At 40.5% G+C, this 22879-nt stretch overlaps 1 protein-coding gene across 1 annotated transcript; it reads right to left on the bottom strand.

Annotated features, from left to right (window-relative positions):
- Positions 1-243: 243 nt before the first annotated feature.
- On the bottom strand, positions 244-18820 carry LOC124135647 (high affinity choline transporter 1-like). Its single transcript, XM_048399701.1, has 9 exons — positions 18449-18820; positions 10433-10616; positions 7825-7932; positions 6962-7117; positions 5954-6102; positions 4185-4331; positions 2840-2969; positions 1857-2074; positions 244-1137 (listed from the first exon to the last, which is right to left on the bottom strand). Exons 2-9 carry the CDS (start codon positions 10587-10589, stop codon positions 697-699), a joined length of 1506 nt encoding a protein of 501 aa, XP_048255658.1. The 5' UTR covers positions 10590-10616; positions 18449-18820; the 3' UTR covers positions 244-696.
- Positions 18821-22879: the final 4059 nt, after the last annotated feature.

Consider the following 22879-nt stretch of genomic DNA (forward strand, 5'->3'; position numbering starts at 1 on the left):
TGGTAATCTAATGCATGTAAATTGTAAATGACAATCTTCGTTTCTTCTGGTTCAATGCGTGTGTAAGGAGCACCTTGTTTTTATGTGTGATACTGATGTGTCGCCAAGTGACAATTGCCATTGTGTAGTACATCTTTATGTTCAGCCGATTGGCAATCAATGTGTGAGACACGTACATGTCTTGTTGTGGTGCTCTTGGTGCAACTACGGAAGACGACTGTGTGTACAAGCAGGAACACCATGTCCAATCAGTTGAAGTTTAATGAAAATTGTACACCGTAGATGAACTACACGATGTAACACATTTACAAGGCTATGGGAATGCATATCCAAGCTACAGTTTTTGTTCACTCCACTCCATATCACGGTTTCTTCGTGAGGTAGTTTGTTTTTCGTATGTAGGCCTTTTCATATTCAGTAAACTACGGTTATAACGAACACGCTTATAACGAACTGATCGATATAACGAACAAACGTTTTTGGTCCCGTCTATTTGCTGTAGTTATGCTGTATATATGCTTATAACGAACTAAAATTAGTAGTCCCTTTGAGTTCGTTATAACCGTAGTTTACTGTACTCTACTGGCGATTCGTGGATGAATACAAGCACGGACAAGTCTTTCAAAAGATTCTGTGAGGCGATGTCCTCAAAGGAAGGAGATATTTTGCAGTCTGGTTGCCGGTTTTCTTGTCCACTTATGTATTTTGCCCTGAAGCATTTAGAACGTCAAGTCTGGACGGCAGAATCCGATTCCTGAACATCACCTTGGTGACAGCAGACACGCCCAATATTGTAGCAAAGCTGATGATAGCGATGAGTGTTCTAAAGGGAAAAGTCTGGCCGAACACGTCGTCGTAAAGTGGGAAGTGGATGAAAGGTGGAACGTTCAGAAGAGGCTCGCCTGCTCCTATTCTCAATATCAGAGCCACGATGAAGCCAATGAATGATCCATAGCCGTTTGCCCAACTCACCCACAGGGCGCAGGTAAACTGGGGGAACTGAATTACGTACATCAGGTCACCACATGCTACGAAAAGACCGTAGACGCTTTTGCTGACAATAGCTAAAGCACATGCACCGCCAGCAAAGAGAAGGCTGCAGATTCTCATGACCCACACAACCTCGCGATCACTCGCCTGAAATGACATGGACGAATACTAGATTATCCGCTCAATTTGGTGATCGCGTGACAAAGGACATGCTAATGGGTAAAATGGATACTCAAACTCATCGTCTATTATATCATCTCGATGTATACGAAGTTTTCATCCCATTCTCCCATTCCAGATGGTTAGTAACAGAGAATGGGAGTCAAGCTAGGTGCAGACGGGTTGTCTTAAACCTGGTCTTCAATCCGCGACTGCTTCAAAATGGAGGCCATTTCGTAAGGATAGCGTGTCCTGTGTCACGTGTTTAACAATTGTTAGACCAGCAGAAATCTATTGTCTTTGAGAAAAACGACTCAGATCTGAATATCCATACCCTCTTTAAACAAACATTTCATCGGACTGGAACAATCTCCTTTCTTATTTCGCCATTTGGGTTACATTGAATGCCTATTGAGTCCTGTGAGAATCAAATTTAAACATGAATTAATGTCGTTGTATTGAGAAAGTTGTGTAAGAGAGGATAGTTTAAGGAGAGTCCATTGTCACAGTTTGAAGAAAAAGAAATATTTTCAAACTCCATAAAGAGAGTTTTCCCAATATTTTCCTTCTAGATGAACGTCGTTCTGGCAATAATCCAGCCATACAACATCGGTTGAAACCAAGAACAGGCTTCAGACATCCCTCTTTGCTAGTGTTATTGTATCCAATTACATAATTATCATAGTATCAATATTATCACAACTTACATTTGGTCGAAATATATCGCTATAAATATTCTTTGCCGCTACAGACGACGCTGCCAGATTCACGGAGTCAGCAGACGACATGACTGCAGCAGAAATTGCCCCCAGACCGATCATGGAAACCGGAAGTGGGCACAGGTAATTGAGGACGAGAGGCAGGATTGAGCTTTGCATCTCAGGAGGGAAAGGAATCACTCCGTCATACGATGTCTGGTTCCAATCTGTAATCACATGACAAAGCCACATAAATAAACTGGCTATACATTGCCGTCTATTGTTTTGTGAGTCCAAGAAGTAAAGTAAAAAGGATACTGGTCAGGAATGTACGCAGCACGTGGCTTCTGAGCATTGTGCTGATCTCCAAGACACACCTACTCTCCTTCACCACAAATTCTTCGTATGTTGCCTTGATATGGTTTTGTGAACATAGCTTCATGAACTTTGTAATAAGCATAAATAGATTTGATTATATATCTCCCCAATTCACAAAACACCGATGTAATAAAATATATTGCTGTCCGTATTTTCTATAAGATGAAAGTGTTTCCCAAATCAACGCGAATAACTTGTGTTTCTCTTGTTGGGCACACGAGAGAAATGTGCAGATTTATGAAAGGCCCCCAAACTTGACCCTCGCTAGATGCTTTGCCTATTATTTCATATTTATGAGATTCACAGGTGAAAAAGTAGTCACAGATGATATTAGAACGTGTTCGTTCGTGTAGGCGGTTTCAGTGTGATCTGCCGGGCAACAGAACGTTTGATGGTAGCTAAACATGAAACATCTAAGGAATGTTTTATCGGTGGTGTATTTGCTACGGGGATCACAAACATCATGTCAATGAGCATCTCACAATAGATATATATAATATTTTGGTCAAATCCAGTTTTCAAATATATACTTCCTTTGACCAGTAGTTTAGTTCATCCCTTCAGTAAATCATTTTTGAACGTTGTATGTGTTCACAATATAATAACTACCATACCTGTAGCAGCTCCAATGGCACCCATGAAGAGAGGAGGAACTCCAAGTACAAGTATCATAACCGATGCTAATGCAATGGACATTCGGGCCACACGGACTGTTTTGCATGCCAGAACACGTTGGTAGAATGCCTGTAAAGATGAGAGTAGGATGTCACGCCGTTTTGAATAATCCTCAACTTTATCAATGCCTAGCAAGTTACAGAATTGTTTGAAAATAGATGGAGGAAATGTTGGAGGACAGAAACGTTGAGACGAAAGATACATGTCTTTGGGGTACATATGTTTTTATAATGATGTTTGTGACTCCGTTACTGTTCACGGTTTATCCTTGGTCGGTGTGCGCGGGGGCCCCTGTGTTATATGTTGACCTTAGATCAATGCCATATTTTCGATCGAATTTAATTTTGACCTCACGAATTGTCCAAATTCAAATTGGGGAAAGACCTTTGGATATTTTAGTGACCATTCATGTGAACAGAAGACCTTGTCTATTTATACTTACAACATCAAATACATCAGATGTGCTGTTGTTGAACGTCACAATCAGTACTATTCCATCTATATGACTATAAACATAATTAAGTCCAGACCAGTCAAAACATCATGGGTAAATTCCACGCAATCTGGATACGATGACACTCGATCAAGCCACAGTGTCGGACCATGACAAGCTGCTGAAGACATATAGTTCTACCCGGAATCTTCACAGGCTTAAGGTAAAGTTTAACTCTTACATCAGCACCTTTTTCACACGTGTTAGTCATTCCATTTTCTTAAATCCAAACAAACCCGTGAAGATCCGGGTTAGAATTGGCGTTCAGCAACCCATGCTTGTCGTAAGAGGTGACTAACGGGGTCGGGTGGTCACGCTCGGTGACTTGGATGATGCATGTCGTCGCATCCCAATTGCGTAGATCGATGCTCATGATGTCAATCACTGGATTGTCTTGTCCAGACTCGATTATTTACATACCGCCGTCATATAGCTGGAATATTGCTGAGTGCGGCGGCGTTAAACAACTAACAAACAAAACAACCAACATAAATTGCAACACGCTATTGTTGAAAACAAAACAATAGGTTCCATTCTCAACATGGTTACAAAGTGTGAAGCCCAAATGTTGTTGTCCCCCGCCATGATATTGCTAAAATATAGCTAAAAACGGCGTAAAACCATACTCACTCACTCACAAATATGGTCCTTTTCATAGATTGTCCTTTCTTTTACCCTCAATGGAACAAGTACATTCTTATTTGAATCAATCCTGATGAGCGACATCTTAAACCACTTGACTACCAAGACCCCGTTTAAGTTTTAAAATTGACATGTATGTAGTTTAATACCTGCCAAGGTATGGCTCCAAAGACAAGTAATAGGCACACGTCAATGTAAGATCCCGTCAGGGCAACGGGAACTGCACCAGTCCATGTGGAACTCACTCTGCTGAAATCTACTGCCGGGTGGTTCATCGCAAAAGGGAAGCTTACAATCTGGAATGATCAGTTATACAGTTATATATAGGTTTCTTGACATTCACACGTGGGTTCGGATATCACTGATAACGGTGTTAAAACCTACAACGAAACGTCGCTCCTACTTGTTGGAATAAAGAAGTTGTTCATCCATATATTGTATCCTTACTTAGTACTCTAACTTCTGAATGCCCCTCAAAGAAGACATTCACAGGTAGGTCTACAAATAAATACCAAAAAATAAGTCAATATGCCACATTTCCCAAGCTATTAAATATTCTTCCATGTCAGGTTGTTTAAAGACAGTCATCGAGTCATATCTATAGACTGACAGACCTCAAAGTAGCGTGTGGTCTTGATAGGTCCAAATGGTATTCTCTGTCTGCACATGTCACCCGTACAATTAATTAACAGTTAGCATTGTAGTGCCCTGTGTTTTTATCACACAAATCATACATTCACATGTTGCTGTTCGATAGCTAACTTTACATTGTAAATAAAATAATAGGTGAGGTGAAATTGGGTTTAACGTCGCGTCCAAGATTATTGCACTTATATAGCGACGTGCATGTACGTGTGTGTGTTTGTGTGGCTGCTTGTACTAGTCCGGACTGATGCCGATTTATAGTGCTAGCTAACTGAGATACCATGCCGCAGTTTAACAAGAATACCCCACTCAGACACAGTATACTGACTCCGAGCCGACCAGTCCTTGCTTTAGCCCCTTAATGCCGAGCGCCAGACAGGGTAACAACAAGTACCATCTTTTAACGTCTTTTGGTATGACGCGGCCGGGGATCGATCCCCGGACCTTCCGCTCTCCGGGCGAACGCTCTACCACAAGACCACGGAGGCGGTCTAATAAAATAATAAATTGCAAGTGATTACATGGCATTTGATTTGCTAACCATACAAGTATTTGTGATTGCATGTATTTGTCAATAAACCTAAACAAATTAAGCCACGCCCGATGTTTTGTTTGTTTGTTTATTGTTTATTGCACTCGGCAATATTCCAGCTATGTGACGGCGGTCTGTAAAACATCGAGTCTGGACCAGGCAATCCAGTGATTGATATCATGCGCATTTGTCTACGTAATTGGGATACGATCAACCAAGGCAGCGAGCCTGACCACCCGATCCTGTTTGTTGGCTCTTACGACAAGCATAGTCGCCATTTACGGCACGTATGGGTGGCTGAAGACTATATAACTTCACGTGTTCCACGCCCGATGTACACACAGCGCATTAATCCGCTGCTTTTTTAACATGAAAGGAAAGTATGCACATCGGATTTTACGTTTATAGCTCACAGATATATATACCAAACACACATATAGAAGTCAATTCTTAAATTATATGGAACTGTTATTCGACCCACAGAGAAGTCTCCCGATACACACAGCTGCCGGAAAGAAAGTACACACTTAAAAATAGGATTTGTCAAAACAAAATATAAACGTTATCAAAACGTTCCTAGACTGAAAACATGCCGAAAAACTGAAAACTTAAGGTCCAAAACACAACTATGATACCCCTATGAAATACATCAGCATCGAATAATCTTTTTTATTTGTTTCATTTTTAACCCCATCAAACAAAGGTGTATACTCTCTTTTGCCAGGCAGCTTATTACCATACCAGACCATTGACAATGAAGATGAGCTGCACGATGTCTGTGTAAGCCACAGACAGGAGTCCCCCGAAACACGTGTACACCGCTGCCACCACCCCGGACACTATGATCATGATCCACGAGTCCACGTCCAGTATGATCGCCATCGTTGAACCTGGTAAAGAGTTTTGGAGCCATACACGGGTAACTTTGTGAGTCTACTTTTACAATGCTCCAGTGACACACACTTGAGGGGCCCAGATATTACCATTTACAATTCAAGATCATATTTGTATATAGACGGGTATGATAAATATATTTATAATTTGATATTCATGTACAATCACTATTTTCATCGCCTTGGTCGCATAACAAAGCATAAATACTTCTCGAGCACATTTTTCTCAAGGAGGAAGGTAGGACCTTTTGAACATTTTTAAGGACCTTTTGAACATTTTTAATTGAAAACAAAAGCGATGGGAATGGAATACGTTTTATTTATTTCCCGCTCAGATTACCAACACACAGGCCTTACATTTGTCTTGCTTGATTTACGTATCTGCTGAACTTAAAACTCGAAAATTCAGGGGGATAATTCCGGGGAATAAAGACCGCTTTGACAATAAAAATAAACATACACAATAAGTGATTATCATGTGACTAAAACAGAAAAAATAAACAATAAATCGTCATTTTTAATCACCTTACCGACCCAAATAAAACATTAAGACGATTATACGAGCTTTTTATTAAACAAAGGCTACCAAATGTTTCACAACCAAATCAAAAAGAATTTTTAAAAGTCTGTCCTAACTAGGCACACTCAACTCGGCTCTTTAATACAATGTTATTATGCAGCTGCTTCGTATGGTGTGGGGAAAAGGATAAAAATGACTGACGCGCATGATTTAAGGTGACGCGCCGCTGCCCGATAAATATTTCCATTTGGCCTGCTACAATGATACAGCTACGTGTATGAAAGGCGTTGCTATAACACACGAATCCAGACTTCATTCCAGTAGTTTTTTGCTTACCTAACGCGGCCAATATGGCCGCTGCCCAAAACAGATCCCCCATCAGTTCCGGGAAGAATAACAGCCCTCCCACATACTTGCCGTATTTCTTTTGCATGGGATCAAACATAGTAACACAATCCATCCTGTGTAATTTCGGTGCATACACGAATGCCACTGAAAGAAAAAGAAAAGTAGAGTCAATTGTACGATTCCTACTACATCATGAGCATGTGTTTATGAATCAATATCAAACAGTGATGAAACCAGGTGTTCTAAATCAGATTAGTTATCAAATTATGCACTGTTTTCATATTGGTTAACCATATCAATGAAAATATGATTTTTATGCAATACGATGATTATAATTTCAATACCCGACTGTTCTATGGGAATCGAGTGAGTGTGTGTGTGTGTGTGTGTGTGTGTGTGTGTGTGTGTGTGTGTGTGTGTGTGTGTGTGTGTGTGTGTGTGTGTGTGTGTGTGTGTGTGTGTGTGTGTGCACCGTGTTATGCAATCCTGTATACTGTGTTCTTGTGTGAAATTTTGAGTCCCACTTTCTGAAATAAAGTATTCATCCCTGAAGGAGGCGACTAACCGGATCAGGTGGTCAGGCTCGCTGACTTGGTTGATGCTTGTCATCGTATCCAAATTGCGTGGATCGATGTTCATGATATCAATCACTGTATTTGCTGATCCAGACTCGATTATTTACAGACCGCCGTCCTATTCATGTAGCTGGAATATTGCTGAATGCGGCGTTAATCAACAAACAACAACATGTCTGTATTCCGCTTTGTTGTTTACTGTCAATCAGTTTTAAATTAATAACCGTGAAATGAAGATGTCTTGTATGTGTCGCAAATACATAATCTTCCCCTTACCGATCATTGCTCCTATAAAGAATCCAGGAGGCACCAGTGACCATGCCAGTCCCAGGAATGCCATGGACTCGGCAGTTCCGTTGATGTATGCACCGCCCACAACTGTCGCTGTAGATTAAAACAAACCTAGGCTATATGCTGATGTAATGCATGACACCTCAAATCGGGTAAAATATATCCCGTTAGCAATTGTAATCCGTTTCTTGATAGCAAAATAGGTGAGTTGGCATGGCACTGCTTCTTTTCGTGGCCACAATGGTATGACCATCGCATGTGTAATATCAAAAACATCTATTTACATATTACCCCATGTAGGTTTTTGACACAATATATATAGAAACCGCTAACAGCATATTCTCGATTTTCCAGTGTATGAAATCTCTCTTCTATTCTGTTAAAACACATCTGTGTCATTCTATTGTTTGAACGCTCCATGATTTCCCTTCTATTCTGATAAATACCCTGAATCGATTCCACTTTATTGAATCTCATTTCTATTACGACAAATAAAATGAACTAATTCCACTTTATTGAATCTCACTTCTATTACGACAAAAAAAACTGAACCAATTCCACTTTATTGAATCTCACTTTTATTACCGGGATTCGAACCCACAATCATAGGTTTCTGGCGTGACCAAGGGACGCAACTCTGCACAGCGGATCGCCGCGCCTAGGTCGACTGGGCCACCCGTGCCCCATGTACTTGTCTGAAGCCGAGTGTAGCATAAAAACCTCTGAAGTGTCCAGCCAGTAATATTCTAAGGGTGGGTGGGTGGTGGTTGCTGGGAATTTTTGTTCGAGAGAGAATAATGTTTTCAGGCGCTGCCTCAGTGTCTCAGTTTAACTCTTGTCACTAATTACATGGTCAAGAGTTGGTCGAGAAATGGACAACAGCTCGTGGAGCACTGATATGACATTTTTATTAAACGGTTTAACCGCTGCAGTTTTTGTCATTTTATAGAACACAAGGCAGAGTTTGGGTAGGTTTTATTGCTGCCAAAGTCGTGCATGTTTAAATGATGTATGAACGTGCCTTATACATATATACATATCAACTCTTGACCATGTAATATATATATTTGTGTGTTTGTATATGTGAGTGTTTGAGTGTGTGTTTGTGTATGTGCGCGCGCGTGTCTGTGTGCGTGCAATGTATGTGCATGTGTATGACGATGCTGATACGAGGCCGAAGTACACTCACTCACTCACTCACTCACTCACTCACTCACACTCTCTCTCTCATACATACATACATACATACATCTACGTTTGGGTCTGCGTATGTCTATCCATGCTACAGCCCATTACACAGCTATTACAGGATTACAAACACCATGAAATACACAAATATTATTTCAACGCTGTACATATAAAAGTGTAATCCATTTTGTAACATGCTGGCCATTTGTAGGATCTATTCAATAACATGCAGGATAATATTCAGGATAATAGGTATTAAATTAATATCTATTACGGGGAACTTCCCATTGATGTTCCATCAATGCTCGATCAGAGAGATTAGTATGTGTGTGGTTAAGTATGAGAATAATACAGAACAAGTAATTACTCACATCTGTGTGCAGCATTTCACAATCATTTAAAAGGGTCACACGTGGAGTGAGTGAGTGAGTATGGTTTTACGCCGCTTTTAGCAATATTCCAGCAATATCACGGCGAGGGGCACCAGAAATGGGCTTCACACGGTCACACATGGATAAAGGACTGGTGTATTTATGTGATGATTACAATTAGTGGAAGGTCGAAATTGATGTTATGAGAATTTCCACTGAAGCTAACTTCAGAAAAAAATATTTCCTTGTCAGTATCATTATAAACCCAATGTCAATGATTTAAAGATGAGATAATCAGTCAAATAATCAATCAATAATGTCAATTCGATCAGTAATAATATCTATGAATTCAAATCAATTAGAACGAAATGTTTACAGATCTAAAAATATCGTTTTTTAATTAAAATACCTTTTGATTTTTAAGCTGAACATGTACTGTACAGTAAACCCACGTTTTCAGTATTAACGAGAAAGAGGTTTTCTCTTGTTAATATAATATGATTTAAAGCCTACAAAATATCAGAAAGCTGAGCTGAGTGTGAAGAGTCGATCAGTTACAAAAACTATGTACGATGCAATTCCCTATTTCAACTTGTACCACACCTTCCCGTGTTTTGTTAGGTGAACAATTGACTTTCCTTGTCATGCGTTTTTAACGGGTGCGACATGTGGGGCAAGAAAAGAAGCTCGGCTTTTCTCGACCAGCTGGTATCATCATTATTTAATAAAGAATCATAATAAGAAGCTAATGATCTGGTCGGAATGGTGCAATTGACTTTGATTTTAGTTTCTTATGATTATGGAAATGGTTTTGTCGCTTTGTATTTATTTCATTATAGTTATTAAATAAAGTGTAGTGAATTTGGAACCCAATTACTCAAACTGTGCAATCGGACATCATGTTTGTCACTGATGCGTCAAACTACCATAAAACGTTTTGAAATTGTTGCTATGGCCTTGAATGGTGAAACCCACAAATGACTAAATGAACAATAACTATACCTAAACCTTCAGACATCAAAATTATAGTTTACCTGTTATTGAGAGCACCGACACCAACGAATTCATTCTACGGCCGGCCAACATGAAGTCATTGATGCTCCGTTTCTTTCTTCCAGCAAAGATGCCGACGAGGAGAATGATGACGTAGAACACCAACACAGCAACAAGTCCTGGGATGTTGACTGCCATGGTTCTTAGATGCTACTGCACACAAACCTGGGGAGATATCAGACTCAGCATCTAGCAGTGACTGATGTTAATAGCAAATGGAGACAGTTGCTGGTCATGTTAAATGTGTTCAATAATGTGCATTACGCTTGAGAGATTATACGGTGCTCGTAACATGTGCATCGTACTTGAATGAAACTATATTATCTCTCGTTTATACTATTAGATGTAATTGAATATATTATATTCCCATAATGTGTGTGTGTGTGTGTGTGTGTGTGTGTGTGTTGGGGGGGGGGGGGGGGGGGTATGAGTGTGTGAGTGTATATGTGCGTGTTTGAGTGAGTGTGTGTATGTATGTACACACACACACACACACACACACACACACACACACACACACAAGCACATACATACTGATCATGTGCCATGACATATACCTATACTTTGATATTCAGATATGTTGCACAAAAGAATTATTCATAAAAAGGTGTTTTGAAGTTGGAGAAAGTAGGAATGTATTTTTAGTTGGATACAGCAGGGGTGTATTTTAAGTTGGAGACAGTAGGGGTGTTTTTTTAGGTCGAGAAAGTGGGGATGTGTTGAGGTTGATAAAGTTGAAAAGTTTTTTTAAGATTAAGAAAGTTGACATGTCAGCGATTCCCATTCCTGCAGAATACAGGAAATCAATAAATACAGCAAGCATGTTTGACACGCATTATGTCCTTGTTATCTTACCCACCCACCCCCACCACCCACATCACGTTTGGTAATAAATCCTTGCTTGAGTGTCAACAATATGAAAACACTGAGACAACCGGACACGTTCGATAGGTTATTGTGTTCACTACTCTGTTACTGTTGTCACAGATGTTGATGGTGTAAGCTACGTTCCACGCCGTTAGGTATAACCGAAAGCGTTAATCTTTCATTACGACAACCAATTGCTGGAGCCGCAGGTGTATTCTCACCCTGATCCCACGGGGCCTACGCCAAGAACAAAAAAACCCAGTAAGCACAGGGTTATTATAAGGAGTATTATAGCAAGGGTAGCCTGAAGTCTTACTATCCTTATCACGATATATATAAACTGCCGGGCAAAAGAAAGTATAGGCTTGAAAATTTGAACTGACCAAAAAGTAGGAACGTTATCAAAACGTTACTGAACTGAAAACAGCCCGCAAACAAACTGCAAAATGTAGCTCCAAAACACAACCATTATGCCCGTATCAAACATATCACAACCGAATAACCCTTTCTTGTTCATTTCATTTTTAGACGACACCAAATATGAACTTTCTACTTTTCAGATGAATAAAAGTCATGACATAAAATATATTTCACTTACAGATGCGAACATTTACTTACCTTATCTAAAGACTTATTTCTGATATAGAAGCCACGGGTGGTTTTTCTGAGCTTGTATCAAAAGATATAGAGCAGTATGAGGGGTATCGCCTGTCCGAAATACAACTGACCTATGGGAAACTGAACGGTGGACTGGTTTCTCACATGGGTCATTGCGAGGTTGACCTGTGCTGCACTTATAGGCAGGTCAACTGAACAGATCAGTGACTCGTTGTCCTCAAAGGATATTTTGTAACGTACACAACAATAAGTGATCAATGGCGTGTTAAAGGATTTTGATGTAAGATAAAGGGAATTTAAAGATCTTACAGACTTTAGTGATAACACTATAATTTCAAACAAGACCCACGTGGGGCCCTCTGGAAAGAATAAGCCCTACGTAATGTACGTCAAAAGAGCAAACACATGAGGATTTAGTAACAGTGGTCTGTCACCGGGTCGTCAAACCTTACTTACATTGGAGAATTTACGTGCGCTTTCCGACTCTAGCGTATTTCGCACACGGGCCCGGCCGGGCCATTTAGTGTATTTCCGAAAAGGGAAAAGAAAATTGGCAACCCAGTGGGGGAATTTAGTGGTTGCTTATATAGAGAAATTTGGAATTTTTGAGATTTGGAATAGATGCCAAGGGGGTATGGTGGGCGGACTAAGGGAGTTGATTAAGGTGTGATTGTTGGTTTATGTGGTTTGTTTTGGTAGTTTGTTGGATATTAGATGCGCTTAATTAGGTCTGTTTTAATTAAGTATACGCCTAGGGCTTTAAATTTTTCTATTTTATTTTGTGGGTTTAGGATTGCTTCTAGAGTAAGAGCCTCATTTAGATTGAGGGTTGTTTGTAGTGTAGCTCGGTGTGTTTGGTAGTGGGGCCAGTGTATGAGTGCGTGCTCTGGGGTTTCTAGGTGTTTGCAGTGTGGGCACTTTCCTGTTGCGTGTTGTTTTTTTTATTTTGAGGTGGCTATTTAGGTTGGTGTGTCCTGTTTGGAGTTTAGTGATTATTCTATCGATTTTTTTTATGGATGAAGGGTTTTTGGTTTGGTTAAGGGTTTTTTGAGAACTTTTTTAATTTGGCTATTTGATTTTAGATAGAGGTTATGCCATTTTGGGTGATTTTTCGGTTGTGGATACTTTTGATCTCTGATTTGGATATGGGTAGCTTTGAGCTTATTTCAGGGATTTTGAGGGATTGTTTAGCGGTTTTGTCGGCGTTTTCGTTGCCGTATATTCCTACGAGGGCGGGGATCCAGATGAATACTCTTTGTTTGCCTGCCTCTGTTAAGTTGTTTCCGCTTTTTAGTATTTGGTTTATGAGTTTGGGGCGGTTTTTGGTGTTTTTATTTTGGAGGGCCTGCAGTCCACTTAGTGAGTCTGTGAGTATTAGGATTTTTTTATGTTTTTTAGATTGCTGGTTATGGAGGGCTGAGGCCATGCCCATTAGCTCTGCTGTAAGGTTAGATTGGTTGTTTGGGAGTCGAAAGGATTGTGTATTTCTGGTTGGTTGTGCGATGTGGACTCCGAAACCTGTGTGGTTGGAGATCGGATCAGAGGATCCGTCTGTGTGGATGTGACACCAATTTGGCCAATTTTCGTGTATGTATGCTAGTGTAGTGGATTTAGTTATGTTTGGGTCGGTTTGTTTATTTATTGAGTTGGCTAGAGATATGTCTATTTGGGGGATTTTGAGTTTTGGGGTAAATATATTTGATTGTTTGCAGGTTTGTTTTAGGTTGTTTATTTGGTGTTCGTTTAGGTAGTTGGTTATTCGTTGGGATATTGGTGTAAGTAGAGGGTGTTTCCTAGTTAGAGCTTGGTTTTGAGGTCGGATATTTTGGTTTATTAGGTTTTGGATGAGGGGGTTTGATTGGGACGCGGCCCAGAAGTTTAAGGTTAAGTGTTGTCTGCGTAGATTTAGTGGCATTTCTCCTGTAAGGGCCTGGAGTGAAGTGAGAGATGTGCCATGTTGGGTACGTGTGACTAATCTAAGAGCCTGATATTGTATTGAGTCTAGTTTTTGGGTTAGAGTTTGGTTTAGAGTATCGTAGATGGCACAGCCGTAGTCTAGTTTAGATCTAATTCGTGAAATGTATAGTGAGAAGAGGGTATCTTTAGAGGCCCCCCAGTTGGAGCCAATGAGACATCTTAGTGTGTTTAAGTCTTTGCTGCATTTAGTAGTTAGGTATTTTACGTGAGCATCCCATGAGAGATGTTGATCGAAAATTAGGCCTAGGAATTTAGTTTGTTTTTGGAATTTGATTGGTTTGTTGTTTAGCTGAAGATTAGGGGTGGCCGGTTTCATGTTTTTGTGTTTGAATACTGTTCCTGTTGTTTTTTCCGAGTTTAGGGAGAAGCCCCATTTGTCAGCCCATTGCTGTATTTTGTTTAGGGATTTTTGGAGTAGATTTTGGGATATTTTGATACTTTTAGTGCGGATCTGCGAATTTGGATGTGTTTATTTTAGGGGATAGGCCCTCGAAGAGATCATTTATCATTATATTAAAGAGTGTGGGGCTGAGGATACTGCCCTGGGGAGTGCCATTTTCTAGGGGACACTGGTTCGATAGTGTATGGTCTATACCCACCCATTTAAAGGGGCGGTCGGGTAGCCTAGTGGTTAAAGTGTTCGCTCGTCACGCCGAAGACCCGGGTTCGATTCCCGACATGGGTACATTGTGTGAAGCCCATTTCTGGTGTCCCCCGCCGTGATATTGCTGGAATATTGCTAAAAGCGGCGTAAAACAATACTCACTCACTCACTCACTCATTATTTTACGATCCTTTAGAAAGTACTGGATGTAGTTTATTATTTGTCCTTTTAGTCCTATTTTTTAAGTTTTTGTATTAGCCCGTTGTGCCAAACCATGTCGAATGCTTTGGAGAATTCCAGAAAGATGCCTGTTGTGTATTGTTTGTTGAGTTGTCCTGTCTTAATGTCCTGTTCTAGTCGGGCGAGATTATCTAAGGTTGAGCGGCCAGGAGTGAAGCCGCTTTGGTCTGGGTTTATGATGTTATTTTGAGTTAAGTAGTGTTGTAGTCTATTTTTGGCCATAGATTCCATTACTTTACATAGGTTTGAGGTTAGGGAAATTGGTCTATAAGAATTAGCCTGATTAGTTGGTTTATCGGGTTTAGGGATTGGGATTTCTAGTGCCTGTTTCCAGGGAGTTGGTACCTGTCCGTTTTGATAGATTAGGTTATATAATTTAAGTAGTGCCTGGAGTAGTTTGGGGGGGGGGGGGGGGGGGGGGAGGGGTGTTATTATTTGGTAGGATGCTAGGTCTAGTCCTGGGGCAGTTTCCTTTTTCCTATTTTGGAGTACGTACAGGATTTCTTCCATTGAGTAAGGTTGGTTTATTTCGAGGTTATCATTATTTGGTTCTTTGGTAGGTTTGGCTTCTGCTTTAAGTTTTTGTTGGAATTTTTCGCTGAAGTTATTGTTGCTGCTTATGGCCGAAAAGTGGTTTGCTAGGTTATTTGCCTTTTCGGTAGGGTTGGTTGAGTTGTTTATGTTGGGTGTTTTTTGTTTGACGTTTTAAGCCTCTAATGGCGTGGATTTTTCGCCAGACTGTTCTGGCATCTGTGCGGTTATTTACTCCTTCACAAAAAAAATTCCAATCTCTGGTTTTAGCTATTTTGACTAGTTTTTGGACCTTGTGGTTCAGTTCGTGAGCTACCGGTATATGGTTATGGTCGCGTTTGGCTCTATTGAAGGCTGTTTTACGTTTGCGTCTAGTTTGTTCTATTTCCTCGTTCCACCATGGTACCGAGGGTTTGCCTACTTTATTTGTTTTATAAGCGATTGAAGTTTTGGCTGCGTTAATTATGTAGTCTGTTAGGTTTTTACAGTAGATTTCTGGGTCCTTAGTTTCTAGTTTGGTTAGGTTGGCTTGGTTGCAGATCTCTTGAAATTTGTCCCAGTTAGCTTGGTTATAGCTGAATTTTGGTTCTAGGTTTGCTGTTTGGGTAGGAACGTTTGTATAATGGTAATGTTTATACGGAAGTGGTCACTACCTAGTGGGGCGTCGTGAACTTCCCATTGTGTACTTTGGGCCAGATCTGGGGTGCATATGGTTAGGTCGATAGCCGACATTTTATGGTTATTCTTATCATATCTAGTTGGTTGGTTATTGTTTAGGAGTACAAGGTGATTTGTTTCTATCCATTCAGAGATTAGTTTGCCATGATTATCTATTTTTTCATCTATGCTCCAGGTGGGGTGGTAAGCCTTAAAGTCTCCTAGGAATATTGTTGATTTATTGCTTATTTGGAGTAATTTGTTTAGGTCCTCAGCTTGAATTCTTTGTTCTGCCCAGTGGTATATGTTTATTATGTTTATTTTTTGGTTTTTGAGACTTATTTGGATGCCGTTTGCTTCTAGGTTTGGTGTGTTTATTTTGATTTCTTCATAGTTAATGTCTTCTCTGATTAGTATTATTAATCCTCCTGCGGCTCTAGCGGTTTTAGGTTTGGCTCGGTCTGTTCTAACTGAGTTGTAGTTTGGCAGAGTAAATTTAGATTTTTTTGAGAATTTGGTTTCTTGGATGCAGGCAATGTGCGGACCCTTATCTTGTTTAAATTTAGCTTTTAGTTCGTGGCCGTGGGAATTAAGTCCGTTGGCATTCCACTGAAACATGTTTAGGCCTTCCATTAGGCTTACTGATTTAAGGCCGATGCTGAAGAATTCGTAGGTAAGGGTTGTCAGTTTAAGTTTATTTGCTACGGTGTAGAAAGCTTTAGTGCTAGCGTTTGGATTTATTTCCCTTAGCATTGTATGCGAGAAGGATGGTTAAGTTATTTAGTTTGTTGTTTGACATTTGCTGAGGCCTGCGTTTGAAGTTTTTGGTTTTTGGGTGGGCTGAGAGAGTAATTTCGTTTATTATGTCTTCCTCGGTTGAGAATTCGTATTCTTCGGTGTTGTTAAGTTTAGTTTCCTCACACTCCATGGGGGTGGTTTGCGTGCGTGCTTGTGTTTGTGGTCTTGATGTGGTTTCCTTGCTGTCTGGGTTTTCGGGTTGTGATTGCTTGGGATCGGGTGTTGTTGCCGTAGCGGCTGTGGTTTGTATGGTGCCGGGTTCGGTTATGGCGGACGTATTGTTGCTTGTTTTGCGTGCAGGTGTGGATGTTGTGAATGTGCTAGTGGAGGTGGAGGGTTGTGGGGTGGATGTGTGGTGGATGAGTGTTTTGGGTGCTGGGTGTACTCTTTGCAGGATGCCATCCCATGCCGAGTTCAAGTGTGGGGTGTTGTTTGGTTGTGGTGTGGGCAGCAGTGGTTGTTTTGTATGCTGTGTTTGTCTTTTGGTTTGGAGTTTGGCCGTGTCGATATTGATGTGTTTGTTGGCCTGCTGTGTGAGGGTGTGTCTATGAGGGCAGTGGTTGGATAGTGGGGAATGTTGTATGCTTTTACAGTGTATGCACCAGGGTGTGCATGTCCCTGGGCAGTCAGTTTGAGCGCATTTCCTGCATTTAGTTTTTTGGAATTTACATTGATTGGCTGTGTGGTTGTATTGGAGACAGTTAGAGCATTGTTTAACTTGTTTTATGAATGGTTTGACTTCTAATTTAGTGGCTTGTTCCGAAGGAGATGAATTTAGGTGCTTCTGGGTATTTAGCTGATTTTTGGAAATTGATTATGACTATTGGTGTGTTTGAGATTTTGCCGTTTCTATTTGAAGTTATTCTTCTGGTGCTAGTTATTTTAGGTTGGGGGTACATATCTTGGTTATCGTTAGCGTCTTGTGCGTACATGTCTAAGTCTTCGTTGTTTTCTTTAGGATTTACTCTGATTACGCCCCTAGTGAATAGCTGCCAGTTTGGGGTTTGATGAGTTTCTGTGTATTGGAAGATTTGGGTGATTTTTTTGGCTGCGTTTAGGGAGTCCTGGTCTGGGAAATATTTGGAAACCTTTGTTAGCCTCTTTAATTTTGTCGAAGTGAAGTTTGTGCTGTTTGAACCAGATTCCTACTTTATTGGCTGTGAGACATTTTGAAAGGACGTTTATGGGGCCTGTAGCGCAAAAGTAAAGGGCTATTTGGTGATGATGGATGCGGGCGACATGTTTGGTGGTGGTTGTGTGTTGGAACTGTCCAGCTTCCTTTTTTTGGTGTTTGTTGTGGGGATCGGCGATTCGGCTGTTTTGGTGGGTGAAGCTACTGGTGATTTGGAGCTCAAACCGTCAGGTATGAGTGGGATGGATGTCCTCCCGGAAGTGTTGTGGGCTTCCGAAGGTGTGGGTGATTCTGTTTGGTAGATGTCTGCCTGGGTAGTGTTGCGGGAGTCGGACATGTTTTGCGGCTAGTGAGGTGAGGTGAGTGGGTTTGTGTGGAGTGAGTTGGTAGTGAGAGGTGTGTTTTTAGGGAGTAGGTGGTGAGTACTGGTTGAGCAGGTTTTTGAGATTGTTATTTAGGGGTTGTGGATTATCCTATTGTTTACCTAAGAGGATTTTTAGTGTTTTTGTGGATTTGCGGGCTTGGGTGTGAGTAGATTTAAGAGAGAATGTGGGTGTGTGTTTTGATAATTACCTTCTTTGCTGGCTATCAGTGAAACTGTGCTGGCTTGGGAGGCTTTGCTGGGTGAGGTTGGCTCGATGGCTGGTTGGCTTGGGTGGCTTGGTAGGCTGGAGAGGTGTTGCTAGCTTGGAGTAAAAACTGCGACTGCGAGATTTGGGTTAAACCAGTCTGGTCACGGTCTAAGTAACCGCACCGCTCCACTCTCTTTTAAGGTCAAGGCCGAGCTCAACAACAACAATGTTACGCAAGAGGTGACCTACGACACTAGTGACCTAGATCCACCCATCACGTTCGCCGAGGTCGAGCGCGCTATTGCACGTGCGAAATGTGGTAAGGCTGCTGGCCCAGATCATCTGCCTGCAGAGGCTCTGAAGAATAAAACTTGCATAGAATTGCTTTTCAAGGTATTCTCCTTCTGCGTTAATAACTCAACTTGCCCTGATATCTGGTCAACTAGTGACATTAAGCCAATCAGAAAACCTGACTGTGACCCCCGTGATCCGCTTGGTTATAGAGGAATTTCGTTAATCTCCATACCTTGTAAATTTTACTCGGAAATTCTCAACACTCACCTCAGCAGATGGTTAGAGCATAACGATATTCTAGCACAGGAACAAAACGGATTCCGAAGTAAACGTAGCACTCAGGAACATATCTACAGTCTTCATTCAACAATCGAAAATAGAAAAATCTACAAAAAATCAACATTTGTTTGTTTCATCGATATTTCAAAGGCCTTCGATAAAGTTAACCGTGATTGCTTATGGTACAAGCTCAACAAACTCCGAATTAAAGGAAACTTTCTAAGAGCTGTGAATGTACGCTTCAACGTGGTCTAGAGTCAGTGTCAATAATTGGTACACAAACCGATTTCCAGTCTACTCTGGTGTGCGCCAAGGGTGTGTGCTTTCCCGGTTCCCTCCCATAACGTAGACCTCCAAAATGCAGACCTCCCAAAAAGAAGTTTAAATTAACTCACTAATTAATTGGGCCATGCTGGTCACACCTAATTAATGAATGGACTGGTCTACTCCCCTGCTATGAGGGATTATCAATATGCTGAGACAATGAGCAGAGTGGACAACAACAACATTGTCTTAAAAAAACTCCCCCTTTCTTTAATCTGCTCCCGGTACATCACAAATCTTATTCAAACATTACCTTTAAACAAGTTGTGGGATTTGCGCAAGAATATACCAAATGTTCTCAATCACTAATACTTCCTTCTCTTGTGTATGGTATAACATATAAATATATTTGAACATGAGCTTCAACCTTATCTTCACCCCTAAACTTCAAATACCCAAAATAGACACAACACTAGCTAGCCAAATAAATAAACATGTTACATGGGTGATACCATTTTACTTAATCAAGGGTACAGGGTACTTATTACTGATGCAACCAGCCATAACGAGTGTTGTTTTAACCTCGGCATCCAGAGGGTTAAAGCCGGAAAACTAAAAATGTTGCCGCTTCCACATGTATCTAAATGTTCACTGAGTGGAATCGTGCGGTTGTGTGGCTGCTTTATTTGTGAACGGTGAAGATTCATTCTTCTTTTTAATTTATGTTCTGTCTTCCCGATATACTTTTCATTGCATCCACTACAAACAATCAAGTAAATATCATTTCTAGTATCACAAGTCATATTTTGTTTAAAGGTAGATTTAGTGTCCTTTGTAATTTGGACTGAACAGCCTTCAATTATATTGCTGCAAGTAAGGCAACGTTTGTCACCGCACTCAGAAACCTGTGGAGTGATGACAATAGATTCAAAATTTGAACTTGTCACAATCTTCAGATTCACCTCAGTGAGCTAGCACTATAAATCGACATCAGTCCGGGCTAGTACAAGCTGATTCACACACACACGTACAAGCACGTCGCTAAAGAAGTGCAACGTTACACCCCAATTAACCTCACTGATTCTGAAACGTCATCTAAAATCTTTGACATGAATTGTGAACATGAACAAAGGCGTTTCTCAAATTGAACAGCTGCTGTATACATAAACGTATATTGTTTTGCATGGCTTCTTGCATGCATTGACATCTGCGAGCTTCGTGTCATCAATATATCAATAATGTGGTTCTTATCTTTTCCCCAGTCAGCTCATCGTGCCCTAGGTGTGATTGTGTGTAAATTCAAAGCCAGTGGAGGAATGGCTTACGATGTATTTAATAAGTTATATGAAAACCTTGTGCAACCGATTCTCTCATACGGAGCTGCTGTGTGGGGCACACGTCAGTTCAGTTGTATCAATGCTGTACAAAACCGAGCATGTAGATTCTTTCTCGGAGTGGGCTGTAAGTCACCAAACTTGTCAGTTCGAGGGGATATGGGCTGGACTTCGCCTTATACCAAGCAAAAGTTGGAATTTTTACAAAACTGTGACAACATTCGAGTGAGTAATAAAGTCCATCTATGGTCACGTAATTATCGTAAATCATGGACTAATAAGGTTTTTACACTTATCAAGTGGCAACTACCTATTTTGGAAATATTTAATTTAACACCCCCTGACATGGACTACATAAAGACTTGGCTTATATCAAATGATTACCACGACTGGCTACGTCAGCTGTGGAACGATCGAGTGCTTATAAACGGTAACAAACTTAGAACATATAGACTCTTTAAGGGCTCGCTTAACACTGAACCATATGCTCAACTTTTAATGGACCGATCTTATCGAAGTACACTCGCCAAAATACGTACAGGAACTTTACCTCTTGAAATAGAGACCGGTAGATTTTCACGACCGACAGTCCCCTTGGAAGAAAGGATATGTAAAATGTGTGACTCTAAAGCAATCGAAGATGAAATCCACTTTCTCACTGAATGTAACTTTTATTCTGATTTAAGATATGATTTATGGAATTATATTACCTCCTTGGAGCCCTCCTTCCCGACCTGTTCTCTACTGCAACAGACCTGTTATTTAATGAATACTCCATGTATAAGTAAACCCCTAGCCTCCCTTGTCTACAGAATGTACAGGCGCCGTAAACTTTATATAAACTGTTAGCTTTTATTTTAATTACTTTTTATCCCATCCATAATGTTATGCATTGTCTAATATATGCACGTAGGTGTGTAGGCGGGTGTGTTTATGTATGTTAGTATACAGTGCCTCTCATCTATATTATCTGTTGTATTTAATGTATGTTCATATTGTATTCAGTACGACTCTTGTATGGTTGTATGGGTGTATGTATATATGGACTGAGGTGTGAATGGATGGATATAGGTATGGTTGTATGGGTGTATGTATATATGGATCGATATGTGTATGGATGGATATAGGTATGGATGTATGGTTGTATGTGTGTTAGTATATTTGGATTGAGGTGTGTTCGAATGGAAATAGATATGTATGGATGTATGGTTGCATGTGTGTTAGTATATCTGGATTGAGGTGTGTTTGAACGGACATAGGTATGGATGGACCTGTGTATGTATAATACGGATTGATTTATGTTTGATGGATATAGGTATGTATGTAGGTTGGTATGTTAGTATGTATGCTGGTTATACATGTAGGCTAGTATACACGATTGATGAATTAAGTTGTGTGTATATGGACGCATATGTGTATAGATGTATGACATGTATGAGATTGCCGTGTTTTGTATGAGATTGCTGCGAGGGTTCTGTATGAGATTGTTGTGAGTGTTCTGTATGAGATTGCTGTGAGTGTTCTGTATGAGATTGTTGTGAGTGTTCTGTATGAGATTGCTGTGAATGTTCTGCATGAGATTGCTGTGAGCGTCTTGTATGCTTACCTGTCTGTATGCTTACCTGTTTGTATGCTTTGAGCGGGATTTTAATGCGGATGTGTATGTGGGTGTATGGGTGTAGTAATATACAAAGTTACAACTAAGTTTGTTTGGTTTTTTCTTTTCTTTTTTTTAATATTTTAAATGTACCATTATGTAATTAGTGTCTCGTAGGCCAACTGGCCGGGTGCTGGTTTTTTTAATGAAATGTTTATATGTCCATATATTTTGTACTGCAGCATGTGACACTCTAATAAAACAATTTTCTTCTTCTTTTCTTCTTCTTCTCTTCTTCTCTCTTAAGTGTCCGGCTTCCGTTGCCATTCGGCAAAGTCCGGCGGTCGTCGAACTTCGGCGTCTTTTCATTCATTGTTAGAGAATTGGTGACCCGTAAATTGTTTTACGGTTTCGTTGCATACTTTTAACAGCAATCTTAGCTAAACTCGAAAGTAATGACAAAAAGCTGTCCAAACTCGATGGCATCGAAGCTGATCTAAATGAAATCAAAACAAGAGTTGCAGGTTTGGAACTGAAATCTCAGTGTTTTGACTCCTTGAAAGAGCAGGCGCATGAACTTGAAAAAAAGCACTAAATTTATTAGTGATACTTTTGATTCGTGGCAAACTTCGAGGGTTGAAATGGAATCGACTGTCAAACGGGT

The sequence above is a fragment of the Haliotis rufescens genome, unplaced genomic scaffold (genome assembly GCF_023055435.1).
Source record: "Haliotis rufescens isolate VD_foot unplaced genomic scaffold, xgHalRufe1.0.p SCAF_2, whole genome shotgun sequence".
Lineage (NCBI taxonomy): Eukaryota > Metazoa > Mollusca > Gastropoda > Lepetellida > Haliotidae > Haliotis > Haliotis rufescens.